The sequence below is a fragment of the Ipomoea nil genome, unplaced genomic scaffold (assembly GCF_001879475.1).
Source record: "Ipomoea nil cultivar Tokyo-kokei standard unplaced genomic scaffold, Asagao_1.1 scaffold0117, whole genome shotgun sequence".
NCBI classification, from domain to species: Eukaryota; Viridiplantae; Streptophyta; class Magnoliopsida; order Solanales; family Convolvulaceae; genus Ipomoea; species Ipomoea nil.
The window spans coordinates 2,402,577-2,417,354 of NW_017616545.1; the positions used below are offsets into that span (position 1 = coordinate 2,402,577).

General features: G+C 41.3%; 1 protein-coding gene across 1 annotated transcript; it reads right to left on the minus strand.

Moving 5' to 3' along the window:
• Nucleotides 1–1,822: 1,822 nt before the first annotated feature.
• LOC109165849 lies at nt 1,823–4,449 on the minus strand. Its single transcript, XM_019314849.1, has 3 exons — nt 4,151–4,449; nt 3,456–3,688; nt 1,823–2,337 (listed from the first exon to the last, which is right to left on the minus strand). The coding sequence occupies exons 1-3, from the start codon at nt 4,447–4,449 to the stop codon at nt 1,823–1,825; spliced, it is 1,047 nt and encodes a 348-aa protein (XP_019170394.1).
• Nucleotides 4,450–14,778: the final 10,329 nt, after the last annotated feature.

The following is a 14,778-nucleotide window of genomic DNA, read 5'->3' on the forward strand; positions in this document are numbered from 1 at the left end:
GAAACGTATAACAAAACCTATGCGTGATCCTTCACGTACTAAGAATAATCCTAAGGGGTTCATACTTCTTTCACCTAGGTCAACGGGATACCAATTCAACTAGCATGCAATATATAAGGCTCATACAACCTACGAACGGTACCCGAAATATCAAACTAGACATAGGCACGATAGACGGAGTCCATTGGGAAACCACGGGGGTTGGGGGAACATCAAACGGGGAAGCCAAAATCCCAAAGTGGGGTCCAAACCAACGGGTAGCCGGTGGGTGAGGATTCACCCGCCGGCTGCCCGCTGCCGGCGTTGCCCAAGAAGGCCGCGGGTAGGTGGCGGGTCCCCTACCCCCATCTACCCCCCACCGACTCTTTTTCACCAAAAACGCCCCGGGAACCTTTGTGGAACCTGAAACCATGCTTAGACACTTTCAAACGCAATTGATAACACATGTAGACAATTAACGGATCAAAGATCGAGAAACATATGACACATAACCTATCATGCTTTTCTAAACATAATCAACACCCAATCATGCGAATTCCCACCCAATATACCAATAATAATTCCATACGATGCAACCTAGGGTTCTAATCATTTTTAAATCAACAAGGACACAATTCATCTTTTAATATCAAGATTCGGTAAGAATATCATATAAACATCAAGAACATCCTACAATCATCAAGAACATCATATAATCATCAAGAACGTCATATAATCATCAAGAACACCATAATTATCAAGAACCTTTCATAATCAAGATCACCCATGGAATTATCCCATCAATCATCAATAATAATATCACAAATCATCAATACACAATAATATGGGGAAATCCTACGGGGGAAATCATAGCTATGAAAATAGGTTTTGTTGAGACATGGGTTACCTCTTAGCCTTAATTAATTCCTTGGCTATGAAGGGTCTTTCTTTAAGCTTTCTTGCTTTCTTGATTTCTTCTAAGGGAATTCTTGGAGCTCTTTGGGGTGGTGAGTCGTTTATCGTGGTGGGGGGTTCTAGGTGCCTCTTAAGTCCCCTATATATATATTTACGAGTCCTGGTTAGAAACTAATATTATAGGCTTGCTAATTCTATTCCTAATTAATTATTGTGATTTAATTCCTTCTTTTGGGTAATTTGTTAAATGTTTAATCGGTTTTAGGGATCGTAACACGGGGTGTTACAAACTTCATCACTTGCTTCGGAGCCCAGCAACAAGAGTTCACTAGTGTCATCGTCGGACCAGTCTACGAAGAACTCTGGGTAGTCGGACAGCACCGTGACAAAGATTTCATCGCGGAGAAGAGGATCAAGCTTCAAATTTTTCTTTATAGCCAACTGGAGCAAAGTTTTGACATGTTTGGTGGCTGTCTCTTGTGAATGAACCTTCTCCCAAGCTTGATGATAATATTACGAATTGCATCCGCCATTGGTAAGAGATTTGAAAAATCAAAGAAGCAAACCCTAGATATGAGATCAAAGAGGATACAAACGGTGTGCAGAGATAATTTTTTTTTTAACTCCTTTGTCCTCACAAGCCTGACCCGGTAATCGATTATAAACCCAAGGGAGAGGAACCACAATAAATGCAGCTAGTCAGAATACATGCAGAGCCGATGTGATTGACGCAATGCTATACCTCCTTTTTAGGCAAGAAACGGATGCTAGGCATATTTGAAATTTGAAAAAGCCTAATCACTTTATGGTAATTTAAGTTAAGATATTCTCTTAACAAATAGAAGGGAGTTTTAAAAGGAAGTCAAAACTGAAATTTGACCGGTATACGAAAATCATGCACTCTCCTTCTGAATGACTATCTGCCTTATTAGTCAATCCTGCAGATTCCCAGAGCAGATCTGAGAATCTCAAATTGAATTGAATCTAGAGGTTTAGCCAGAATATCAGCCAATTGTTTATCTGTATGAATATATTCCAACTCAATCTCCTTCGATTTTACCAAGTCTCTGATGTAGTAATGCCTTGTATCAATATGCTTCATTCTGGAGTGTTGAACTGGATTCTTTGAGATATTGATTGCACTGACATTATCACAGTAGAGTGTCATAATTCCTTGAGTAAGCCCATAATCTAAAAGCATCTGTTTCATCCACATTAACTGAGTACAACATCCACCAGCAGCTATGTACTCTGCTTCTGCAGTACTTAAGGAAATTAAATTTTGTTTCTTAATCAGCGACGATACCAAGTTCTTACCAACAAAGAAGCATCCACCAGATGTACTCTTGCGGCCATCAATATTTCCTGCCCAGTCAGCATCAGAGTATGCAACCAGACTCAGTTCACTGTCCTTGGAGTACCATAGTCCATATTTAATCGTTCCTTTTATATATTTCAGAATTCGTTTAGCAGTATGAGGTGTGATTCTTTTGGATCAGATTGATACCTTGCAGATAAACCAACACTGAACATTATGTCTGGTTGACTAGCCGTCAGGTACAACAGACTTCCTATTAAACTTCGGTAGACTGTGTTATCCACTGATACACCTGTGTCATCGTCTTTGGATACTTTTGTGGAGGTGGAGATCGGTGTCTTGGTTTACGCATACTTTTCTTGTGAGATAAAGTACCCTTCAGGACTTTTCTTAACTTGCAGTCCTAGGAAATACGTCAGTTGACCAACCATGGACATCTCAAATTCTTCCTCCATGACTTTTACTAACTCATCTGTGTATTTCTGTAAAGTTGATCCAAACACAATGTCATCCACGTAGATCTGAGCAATGGTGACATGACTTCCAGTGGTTTTTACGAACAATGTTTTGTCAACACTTCCTCGTTTATAACCCTGCTGTAGCAGATACTGTGTCAGGCGTTCATACCATGCCCGTGGGGATTGTTTAAGGCCATAGAGAGCTTTTATGAGCTTGTAGACATGTGATGGATGTTCTGGATCTTCAAATCCCTTAGGTTGTGCCACATAGATATCTTCATGCAGATATCCATTCAAAAATGCTGTCTTAACATCCATCTGAAACAGTGTGAATCCCAGAATGCATGCGACAGCTAACAGAATTCTGATTGACTCTAGTCTCGCCACAGGATCAAACGTTTCATCACAGTCAATTCCTTCTATCTGAGTGTATCCTTGTGCCACTAACCAAGCTTTGTTCCTTGCAATATTCCCAGCTTCATCTGTTTTATTTTTGAAGATCCACTTTGTTCCAATTATGTTGACACGATCAGGTCTTGGTACTAGATCCCAAACATGATTTCGGTCAAACTGATGTAGCTCCTCTTGGATTGCTTTCATCCACAGATCATCCTGTAAAGTTTCTTTTACATTCCTTGGTTCTATCTTTGAGGTATAGCAAGCAGATCCAGATATTTCTATCAGATTATTTCTTATTCTGCTCCTGGTCTTCATCCCGTCTGTTGGATCACCAATGATGTTATCTGATGGATAATTTTTCTGAGTTCTGGTGGGTTTGTCTTTACCTGTATCATTTATAAGAGTTGTCTCCTGTTCAGAACTTTCTTGATCTTCATCTAAGGATTCTTGTGATTTGGGCTGACTGTTATTATCTGCAGTATTCAGTTCACCGAGAGGAAGCTCAGTCACTAGATCAGTCACTATTGTTTCCACTGATTCGTCTGGACTGTCGTCTATAACAACATTTACTGATTCTATTACAGATTGAGTTCTCTTGTTGTAGACTCTGTAGGCACGACTATTTGGAGAGTACCCAAAAAAGATGCTCTCATCACTCTTAGGTTCAAACTTCCCTCTTTGTTCCCTATCAATCAGCACATAACACTTCGTCCCAAACACATGAAAGTACTTTAGGTTTGGCTTCTTTCCCTTCCAGATCTCATATGGTGTTGTGGTCATTCTTGGCCTAAGATAGACTCTATTCACTGTATGACAAGCTGTGTGAATTGCTTCAGCCCAGAAGCGCTGCGGCAGATGAGAAGCATGTAACATAACTCTAGCCATTTCCTGCAAGGTTCGATTCTTTCTTTCCACCACAGCATTCTGTTGATCTGTTCTAGGAGCTGAGAACTCATGTGATATACCGTGCTCGGAGCAAAAATATGAGTATTGTGAATTCTCAAATTCTTTTCCATGATCACTTCTCAGTCTCTGAATTTTTATTATAGGTTCGTTCTTTTCCTTTTGAACCCTTATGCACAAGGTTTTAAAAGCCTTGAAGGCTTCAGATTTTTCTCTTAGGAAGTACACCCAGCTGTATTGAGAGAAATCATCTATACACACAAATATGTATTTCTTTCCACTAATGCTTTCAGCCTGTGTTGGCCCAATGAGGTCTATGTGAACAAGCTCTAGACATTTCTCAGTAGTGATAACTCTTATGGCTTTGTGCGGAGTTCTAATTTGTTTTCCAATAGCATATGCACCATAAACTCTCTCCAGTTCTATTATGATCTTAGGTACTCCTTTCACAGCTTCTAATTTGATAAGCTTATCCATATCTCTAAAGTTTATGTGACCCAGTCGTCTATGCCAGAGTTTTGATTCATCGGATTTAGATAGGTGACAAGCATTTTCGTTTGCCAAAAGATAACAGTTGTCTGAGGATCATGTTCCTTCCATGGCAAGTTGATCTGCTTTGTCACTAACTCTGCAGCAGATACGATCGAAGCACACATTCTAGTTTTGATCACACAACTGACTGATGCTGATCAAATTTTCTTTCAAACCACTGACTAACAGAACCTCTTCTAAGTGAGGTAAACCTGGTACATTCAGGGTACCTTTCCAACTATTTTCCCTTTTTGCCCGTCGCCATATGTAACAGATCCACTGCTTGGTTGAACATCCATGAGACACTTCACATTTCCAGTCATATGCCTGGAACAGCCACTATCGAAATACCATCTAGCTTCAGTCGTAGATGCAGTCTGAACTATAGTGGGGTAGCATATAACTTCTGACTTTCTGACCCAAACCTGTCTAGTGAACGATATAATAGTCTTGTTCTGATATTTTTCCTTCCTTTGATCTCTGTAGAAAAAATAACACTCAGGCCGAGTGTGATCTTTTGTTTGACAGTAGTGGCAAATGGGAGTGTATTGTCTAACTCTGACAAACTTATTTTTGAACCTTGAATAATGAGATTGATGAGTTACTTTTCCGAAGTCAGTATCTGCAGTTCGATCATATATCTTTCTCTTATCATGTTTCTGAACTGACCGGGATGACTGTCCTTGTTCAAACCTGTGAATTGTTGTGGCCGTAGACATACCCTCTTTGACAAACATAGGAGCATTATTCGAAGATTCACCTCGTTTAAATCCTAGACCCTTTTTATCATTCGGATTTCTACAAGAGTCCAAAATTTTGTTTAATGTTGATGTGGTGTCCATCATCTGGATATTTTTCTTCAGACCTTCCAATTTCTTTATCAGTTTTCCTTCTCTGGATCTTATCTGTGTGATTAGATCTTCTTTTATCACAAGATCTGTATTTAGTTTTTTCAGAAGATCATCCCTTTGCTTCAGCTCGTCATTCAGATTTTTTTTTTTTTACTTTCACTAGTTGTTCCCAACTTGCAACAAGTTTAGCAAATTCCATTTCAAGTTGAGTATGCCTCTCTTCAAAATCATCTGTTGATATATAAGATTCTCCATCTGATTCATTTCTGTCTGACTGATTCTCTGTGGCTGTAAAGAAGGCTACAAAGTTTCCCACATTATCATCTCACTGATCATTAGATGCTTCCTCCTCATCATCACTTAGTGTAGCCACTGACATAGCCTTTTTCCTCTTAAGATACGTTGCACATTTAGCCTGTATGTGTCCAAAACCTTCACACAATCTACACTGCACTGACCGGTTGAGAGATCTCCCTGTATCTGTGGAACTGTTTCTGTTTTGTCTTGTTCGGCCAGTCTGGGGTTGATTGTTCTGTGAAAAAGGTGAGGTTTCGGCTTTCTAATATGAGGAGTTATTGCCTTTGTATTGTGTCTTGGTAGGCTGACCTTGATTGTTTTTGTTAAATCCTTTCAATATTTTCTTAAAATTATTGGTTAGAAGAGCCAAGGTTTCATCATCTATGTCATCTGTGTCAGATTCTCGATCAGCTTTAGCCACAAAAGCCACTGACTTTCCTTTTCTGTTGCCAACAAGATCATCATCAGCAAGCACTTCAAGTTCATATGTGTGTAAACTTCCCATAAGATCTCCTTCAGTCTTCTTTTCCCAGCCGGTGTGTTCCTGAATAGTAGTTACTTTCATCCGGAAGCGTTTAGGTAAAGATCGAAGGATCTTTTTTACTACTCCCTCATTAGTGAATGGTTCACCAAGAATTTTGAGGCCCTGTTCATCAGATTCTGAACCCGACTGTGAAAGCCTGATATGGTTTCCTCTTCATTCATTCTAAGAGCTTCAAATTCTGACAGCACCATTTGTAGCTTTGTCTGCTTGATATCACTAGTTTCCTCAAATCTGGTTTCAAGAATTTTCGATACAGGTTTAGCTTCTTTTACCCCTGTGACTAAGGTAAAGATAGATTCATGCAGAGATCCTACAATAGAGTTCAACGCTTTGTTGTTTAGATCAGATGCATTCATTTCATCGTCTGTCCAAGTCTCCATGGGCTTGTCCCTAGTGGTTCCATCAGCATTCTAAACAGTTGGACGACTCCACCCAGATAGGACAGTACGATAAACCCTGGTACCTTGTGCTTGGAGATAGATCTCCATACGAGCCTTCCAGAAAGAGTAGTTGTGACCATCTAGTTCTGGTGGTTTCATACTTGCATCTATCCTGAACAAAGACAACCAGCCAACGAACACACAGAAGCACTTCCAAAAGAAAGAGAACAATGCAAAACTAAAAACCTGTACGGATCAAGTAACTATGTAGACTTAAAAGGTCTATACCACATGTAATTTTGCATTTCATCATTTTAATCAGATTAACTGGATTAACCAACTAATGAAATGGACTGACCAGTCTACACAGGTTTAGTGGATTCTTGAAGGTGGAGAGCCATGCATACAGAAGTCTAATGAAATCCCTTCACTTGGAGAACCAACTCTGATGTAGTCCACTTCAATGACGTTCTTTACGGTTGTTCCCACAACAGTGTGATCGTAGTGTCCTTTCGTTTAAGCAGCAGTGATTCTTCTCAAGTTCTTCATCTTAATCACCATGAACATGTAGTATTAAGAAGAGGCATAGTAATCAAAGATCTGATCTCATAAAACTGATAAGGAGTGTTTCTTCTCTCTTTAAAAGCGTAACCCTAATTCTCGTCGAATAAGAGTACTTATAGTTCCATAACCAGAACACTCTCTACATAGATATCCTTGATTGTAGATGGTAGGAAAATATTTGAAGAATGTAATCTTAAAGATTCGGTCCATACCTTCCCAAGACATATACGCTGATCTTCTTTCCAAATCTGTCTTTTGTAAAAACCGCGTACAGCTTTTCAGTAACCAGCTTCCTAAAACAGATCTTCAGTGTCAGTCCTTCTGTTGTTGTACCTGATTGATCAGTCCGCTGTAGAACAGACCGACACTATTCCTATCTTAGTATGCCATAATAATATTGTCAATTATAAGTTGGGGTTCTTTTTGAGCAATTAAAACACTAACACCAATTAATTTCATATTTTATAAATTAAAAAATAAGTAGATTTAACCATATTATACACACATACATACATACATACATACATACATACATACATACATACATATATATATACATATATATATATATATATATATATATATATATATATATATATATATATATATATATATATATATATATATATGTATATATTGGTTCCTGTGAGGTCAGGTCCTCTCGTGCGGTCAGTGCGGCATACACCATTAGGTATGCATAAATGCACCATACAGTGTTCGAAAATACACCAGAATGAAATGCCAAAAAATACACCACACATAATGGTGTATTTACGAACACTGTGTGGTTCATTTATGCATACCTAATGGTGTATACCGCACTGACCGCACGGGAAGACCTGACCTCACAGGAACCTGACCCTATATATATATATATATATAGAGAGAGAGAGAGAGAGAGAGAGAGATCAGAGAAAATTTTTAAAAAATAATCCAAAAGCAATTTGAAGTTTGGTATTGGTTTACATATTTTTTTCACTTTTAATTGCCGAAAAACATGCAAATTCGAGCGTATTAAGTAAGCAAAATTTAGGAAATATAAAAAATGTATTCAATAAAATATGTTTGAAATGAAAATGTTTTCCCAATTTCAATTTCTTTACAAAGAAAACAATTTTTTTGTAGTCTAAATGGAAAACATAGATCTACACTTTTCAGAAAAAAATTCATGCCTTATAGCTAGTAAAGGAGATGAGGCTAGAGATTACCTTCTCAATCTAAGGAGTTCGATTACAATGGAAGAGATCGGGTTGATAGATGTATAGACACCTTGTTTTTCAATCGAGAGGCAAGAGTCAAAAGTGATTGAGGGCGGGAGAGAAGATTAAAGTGAGATGAGACTTGATACAAAGGATTTCGGTGTTTAGAGAGGGAGAGAGAGAGGTAGTGGGTGGAATTGGTAAAGAACATATAAAGGGTTAGGATTAGACATTAGGACTTGGAGAAAATTGGGAGGCCCAACGAAAACAAATTCGATTTAGAGAATTGGGCCTATTTGTTTTTCGTATAGAAAATGTGAAACATGTAAATATAGGAAATGGAAATGGAGGATTAAGAGTGAGGATTTTGGTTCTTAGATAGAGAGAGAGAGTTATGGTGTAGGGGGGAATGGTAACGAGCATATAAAGGGTTAGGGTTAGACATTTGGAGTTGGAGGAAATCGGGCGGGCTTACGAAAAGAAATTTCATTTAGAGAATTGGGTCTAATTTTTTCCATGTAGAAATGGTAAAGTGTGACACCCCAAAAAATCCACATTCAATCCATGGATTAATTGAGTTAATAATCCTATTTTATTTGAGGAATTAATTCCTAAAATCCTGATTTTTAATACTCAAGGACTAGAATTTGACTAGTCAACCTTTAAGTTGTGTTGTACCTTGTGCTTTGAAGGGAGTTCCCTTGTTCCTTACACTTTCTAAGGGTTAGTAAGGGTATTCTTGTCTTTTCACCAAGAGTTAGTATTGTCACCTAACCTTGAAGACTTCTTCATTTCATTCCCTACAATTCTTAGAAATTAGTTCTACCTTCTCTCTAGAAAAGAAGTGTAGCTTATTCTCCAAGCCAAGTTGAGACCCTTGTCAAGATTCCAAGATTTGCTTCCAAGATTCAACCTTTCACCTATTTGGGCATCTAGGAGGGTAAGATCTAAGTTCATCTTGTGTTTTTGGTTCCATCTTAGTTGTCTTTTTCTTAAAGGTAGGATCTTTATGATCTTTTGGTATAATCTTGAAGTGGGTTTGGAAAGTAAGCCTTGTGGAGAGCTTATTGTGGTGTAAAGTGAAGTCTTTTGGTATTCAAGAGGTAACCCATGCTCTACAAAACCTATTTTGCTTACCTATATGTGATTTCTTGGATTCTACATGTGTTTTGCTATGAAATGTGAGGGTTTATGCATTTGTCTTTTGATATTGCATATCTAGAGCTTGTGTTTAGGGTTCCTTTGTGCCATTGCTTGGCATTTTCCATGGTTCAAGTCATTTTGTTGTGTTTGGTGAGATTTGCCATGTTTTTGACTTTAATTTGTGTTTGGAGAAGAAAATCCCCGTAGGGATTTGTTGTGGAACAGGGATGTTCCCGCTGGCGGAACGGCGGGCGGGGATGTAACACATGCCCGGACCTGTTCCAACCTTATGGTCCCCCACCTATTACCACCAACGAACCACCACCAATCACGGCAACACATGCCCGGATAACACATGTTATCCCCCAATCACGTGGACCCATCACTCAGACCACAACTCCATAATCACGTCACGGCCACCACGAGGACCGCTGCAATGCCTTGGTGACTAGTATCCCATACCACTAATCGTGCAATCCAGGTAAAGCCACACACGCCACACCTCAACAGGAATCAATCAACGGATTGCAATGAAGGTATGAAACACAGTCAATCAAGGAACGGGTCACAGCACAATCAACAACAACGATGAATAACACAAGTTATCATCAAACAAACGAAAGGTACAGACCACACACACGCTAGCATTAAGACAACAAACTAGCATGCTTATCAACGGGGAAACTCAAGATAGTTCCGAGGAACACACAAGACAACTCTTGGTCCAACGAAACACAATGTTGAACACTTAGCACGATTAAGGACACCAAAGTCCTACATGGATACCTACCATATATTTCTAGACCTACGAAACATCAAGAAGAGACTCAAATAGTTCCACGAAAGAACAGCGGGAAGTCAAAAGATCAAATACCGAGACAACGAATCACGGGGAACAAATCCCGAACCAAACACCACCGTGTACCCGCGGGTGGACCCACGTGTAGTGCCCGACCCGTGGTTCCGCGAGGCCAAACACCATCCCACGAGGCCTGTACCCGCGGGTAGGCCAGCGGGTGGTGCCCCGCCCGCCGTTCCGCCCGCGGGAACATTCCTGTTCCACAATAAATCCCTTCGGGGATTTTCTTCTCCAAACACAAATTCAAGTCCAAAACATGCCAAATCTCACCAAACACAACAAAATGACTTGAACCAAGGAAAATGCCAAGCAATGGCACAAAGGAACCCTAAACACAAGCTCTAGATATGCAATATCGCAAGATAAATGCTTAAAACCCTCACATTTCATAGCAAAGAACAAGTAGAATCCAAGAAATCACATATATGTAAGCAAAATAGGTTTTGTAGAGCATGGGTTACCTCTTGAAGACCAAAAGACTTCTCTTTACACCACAACAAGCTCTCCACTAGGCTCACTTCTCAAACCCACTTCAAGATTAAACCAAAAGATCATAAAGATCCTACCTTTAAGAAAAAGACAACTAAGATGGAACCAAAAAGACTAGACAAGCTTAGATCTTACCCTCCTAGATGCCCAAATAGGTGAAAGGTTGAATCTTGGAAGCAAAACTTGAAATCTTGACAAGGGTCTCAACTTGGCTTGGAGAATAAGCTACACTTCTATTCTAGAGAGAAGGTAGAGATATTTTCTAGGAATTGTAAGGAATGAAATGAAGAAGTCTTCTAGGTTAGGATACAATACTAACTCTTGGTGAAAAGACAAGGCTACCCTTACTAACCCTTAGAAAGTGTAAGGAACAAGGGAACTCCTCTCTAAGCACAAGGTACAACACAACTTAAAGATTGATAAGTCAAATACTAGTCCTTGAGTATTAAAAATCAGGATTTTAGGAATCAATTCCTCAAAAGAATTAGAATTAATTACTCAATTAGTTCATGGATTGGAGTGTGGATTTTTGGGGAGTCACATCCTCTCCTGCTTCAAAGAAGTTTCGTCCCCGAAACTAGGGTACAACGAATTAAAAGCAAATGGTAACAAGGAAACGAAATTGTGACAAGAAATTTCAAGAACAACCCTTTTGGGTCAAAACTCCAAAAGTACTCACATGGGTTCCAAAGCAAAGAAGAAGACATTACGAATTCAAGGATTGGTCAAGAGTTAAAAGAACGGATAGATTGAGCATCAAGAACTCTAACCTCAACTCAACCACCAACTTCTAGACAACAACCAAGAACTCAACAACTAACTCCAAACACCAACTAACACACTAGCTAAACAAAAAGCAACAAGCAAAATAAGCAAGCACACAAGCACACAACAACCTAACACCAAGCTAACAACGGCCAAGAAAGAAACAACAAGAAAGATGCGAACGGGGTTACCGCAACACAAACTAGAACTCCTCACTCTTCGACTCCTCGGCCTCTTCAGACTCTTTCTCGTCTTCGTCTCTTTGGCTAGAACTGGCTTCAAACTGGTCCAGCCTCTGATGCACTGCGACGAACTGCGCCTTCACAAACGCAAAGCCCTCGGCGATCAAACTGTTCTGCTGACGAAGCAAAGAGACGACGTCCTACTCTCTCTTGGTGCGAGCTTCCTTCCTTCTCCGGCTTTCCTCACTGTCTGATTCAGTCACTTCAGCTTCGGCGGTCTCCGGTGCTCCTACTTCTTCTTCTTGATCCGCTTCCTCCTCAACTTCTTCGTCACCACCCAAACTCTGGACTGCAAGGCTCAACTTCCCGGCATGGACTCCAAGCTCGGCAGCTAACTCTGCCCGTTCAACAGGTGCTTTCCTTGCAACCTCTTCAACCGTGATGTACTCACCACTATCCAACTGAAACAGATTACAACTCCGGAGATTGGTGGTATCCAACACCATCTTTCCCACAGCCTTCGAGAGACAGCCATCCACACTAACACCTTTCTTAACCAAGATCCAACTTAGCACCATTCCATACAGCAAGCTCTTCCAGTTGTGATCCCGGCAAAACACAATGTGTTGCATCATCAAAGCAAGCAGATTGAACTTAACCATATTCTTCAGACAGAAAGCAAAGGTGCATTCCATCTTACCCAACAAACTGCTCTTGTTGTTATTAGGCAACAAACAATCTCACACCAACATCACCAAGATCCTTTATTCCGCAGACAACCACTTCTTTTCCGGCCTCGAAGCTTGAGTGTAACCACTTGCACGACCAAACAGATAGCTCAAATAGTCACGATACCCCATGGTATCCGTACTAATCCAAGAATGACCACTGTACTGAGCCACTCCGGTAGCAGACAAACTCAACAACTGAGCCAACCTCTTCTCAGACAACACAACTTTCACACCTCTCACCTTAGATGTGATCTCAAGCCTTTCACCTTCCTTCGTCACAACTATGTGACGGTAAAACTCTTTCACCAAGCTCGGGTAAGTCTCGGCCCTTATGGCGAGAAACCCATCCACAAACCTTGAAACATAAGCAAATCCAACAAGGAACTTGAAAAAGATTCCGGATCAAAATCTTTACCTTCAAGCACAAGGTAGTGGGCATCCACCCATTCCGCTTTCCTAGCCAAACTTGACCCTCTATGCATGACTGAAGATGATCCAAAGCTCAACCAAAAGAACCCAAGGATCTCCTCTTCCTCTACTCTCTCTCGCGGCTCTCTCTCTCTCTCTTTCGCTGCACTCTCTCTCTCTCTCGCGGCGACGGTGACGCGACAGCTCCGACTGCGAGGAGGCGAGGCGGTGGCTTGGTGACGGCGACGGGTAGGTTGGTGGTGGCGAGTTGCTAAATGAGTGACGGGGTGGGGTAGTGCTGGGTGGCTCACGGGTAGGGAGGAAAGAAAGAGAAAGGGAATTTGGGGAAATTAAGGTTTAAGTGGAACTAAAATAGGTTAGGTTTCAAGAAAGGCAATTGGCTCAAGTGGTTTAGAGGTTGGGTTAACAAAGATTAGGCTCGGGTTTAAAACTCCAAGGCTACATTTAAACATTAGGCTTGGCTTTTAAGCTACACAAGGAGAGGTTTTTGGTACGGAGTTGCTATTTTCCAAATCAAAGAATACTTGAAAAATTTTAGGAAATGCACAAGGAATTGTTGCAAGAGCAACCAAGTACAAGGGTGGAAGAATTGATCTAAGCACAAGATAACTCAAGGATAGATGGCTACCACAAGACAAGATTTAGAAGCCAACCAAAGAAAGCACTTAGCAAGAAAAGAGTCTATACTAAGCATCCAACGAATTACTAACAAGGAAAGCATGCCGAGGATTGCCAAACAAAGACAACAACGAAGCACAAAATAGCACTCAAGGCAACAAAGGACACAGCACTCTCGGGAAAAAAGGATAGGCTTAAAAACAAGGGTTACCTGCTAACTCTTCCTCCACCAGACCCCTCGACTCCGCCTGCGAACGCGCCATCACGAAGACCTTCCCAGACGGCCTAGCTCCGACGGCTCCGCAACCTGAACTCCTTCCTGGTGCTCCTCCGGCTCTCGGGGGTGGCGGCAACGCTCTCTGACCAGCAAGCTGGGGACACTCCGCGACTCGGTGACCAGCAACTCCACAACGAAAACACCTAAACGCCTGGTCGTAACAATCTTGGCCCGCGTGCACTTTCCCACAGTAACGACAACCAACCGACTTAGCTTGAACCTGAGGCTCCATTCTGACAGGTCCTTGAGAAGATGACGACACAACTCTAGCCGGAAAACTCGGTCGGGGCTTCTTGAAGATTGAAGAACCTCCACTCTCAACTCTCTTCCTGGCCAACTCCAACGAACCCCTATGAAGCTGCTGAACGCGAAATAGATCCGCGACACACAGATACGCATCCTTAAGGGAACTGGGCCTACTCACCGTCAACGTTTTTCGTGCCTCATAATTTAGACTGGGAACGAAACGCTCAACCCTAGCAAGCTCTGTAGGCACCAACATCCTCACGAAGTGCGCCAGCTCCAAGAACTTCTTGTGGTACTCAACCACAGATAGAGGTACTTGCTACAGATGAAGGAACTCATCAAACATGGCGGCTCACACATGCGCTGGATAGAACCTTTCGCGCATTCTGTCCTTGAGCGCGGTCCAATCAAACCCAGGCTCTTCAAGGAAGGTCGGACTCTTGTGAACCCACCACAGATCAGCTTCTTAGCAGAAGTAGAACGTTGCCAGTTCTACTCTCCTCTCTTCGGGATAGCCCACCACGGTGAAAATCTTATCAAACACCCGTAGCCACTCTTCAAGGACTACAGGGTCTTCCTCGCCAGCGAAGGATGGCGGCCAATGCCCTGACACCAAACGACCTACATCGCGATGCCCAGCAGGAGGCGGAGGCGGCACAGCTTGATTGTTGTTTAGCAAGGCTTCACTGAACGACTGCATT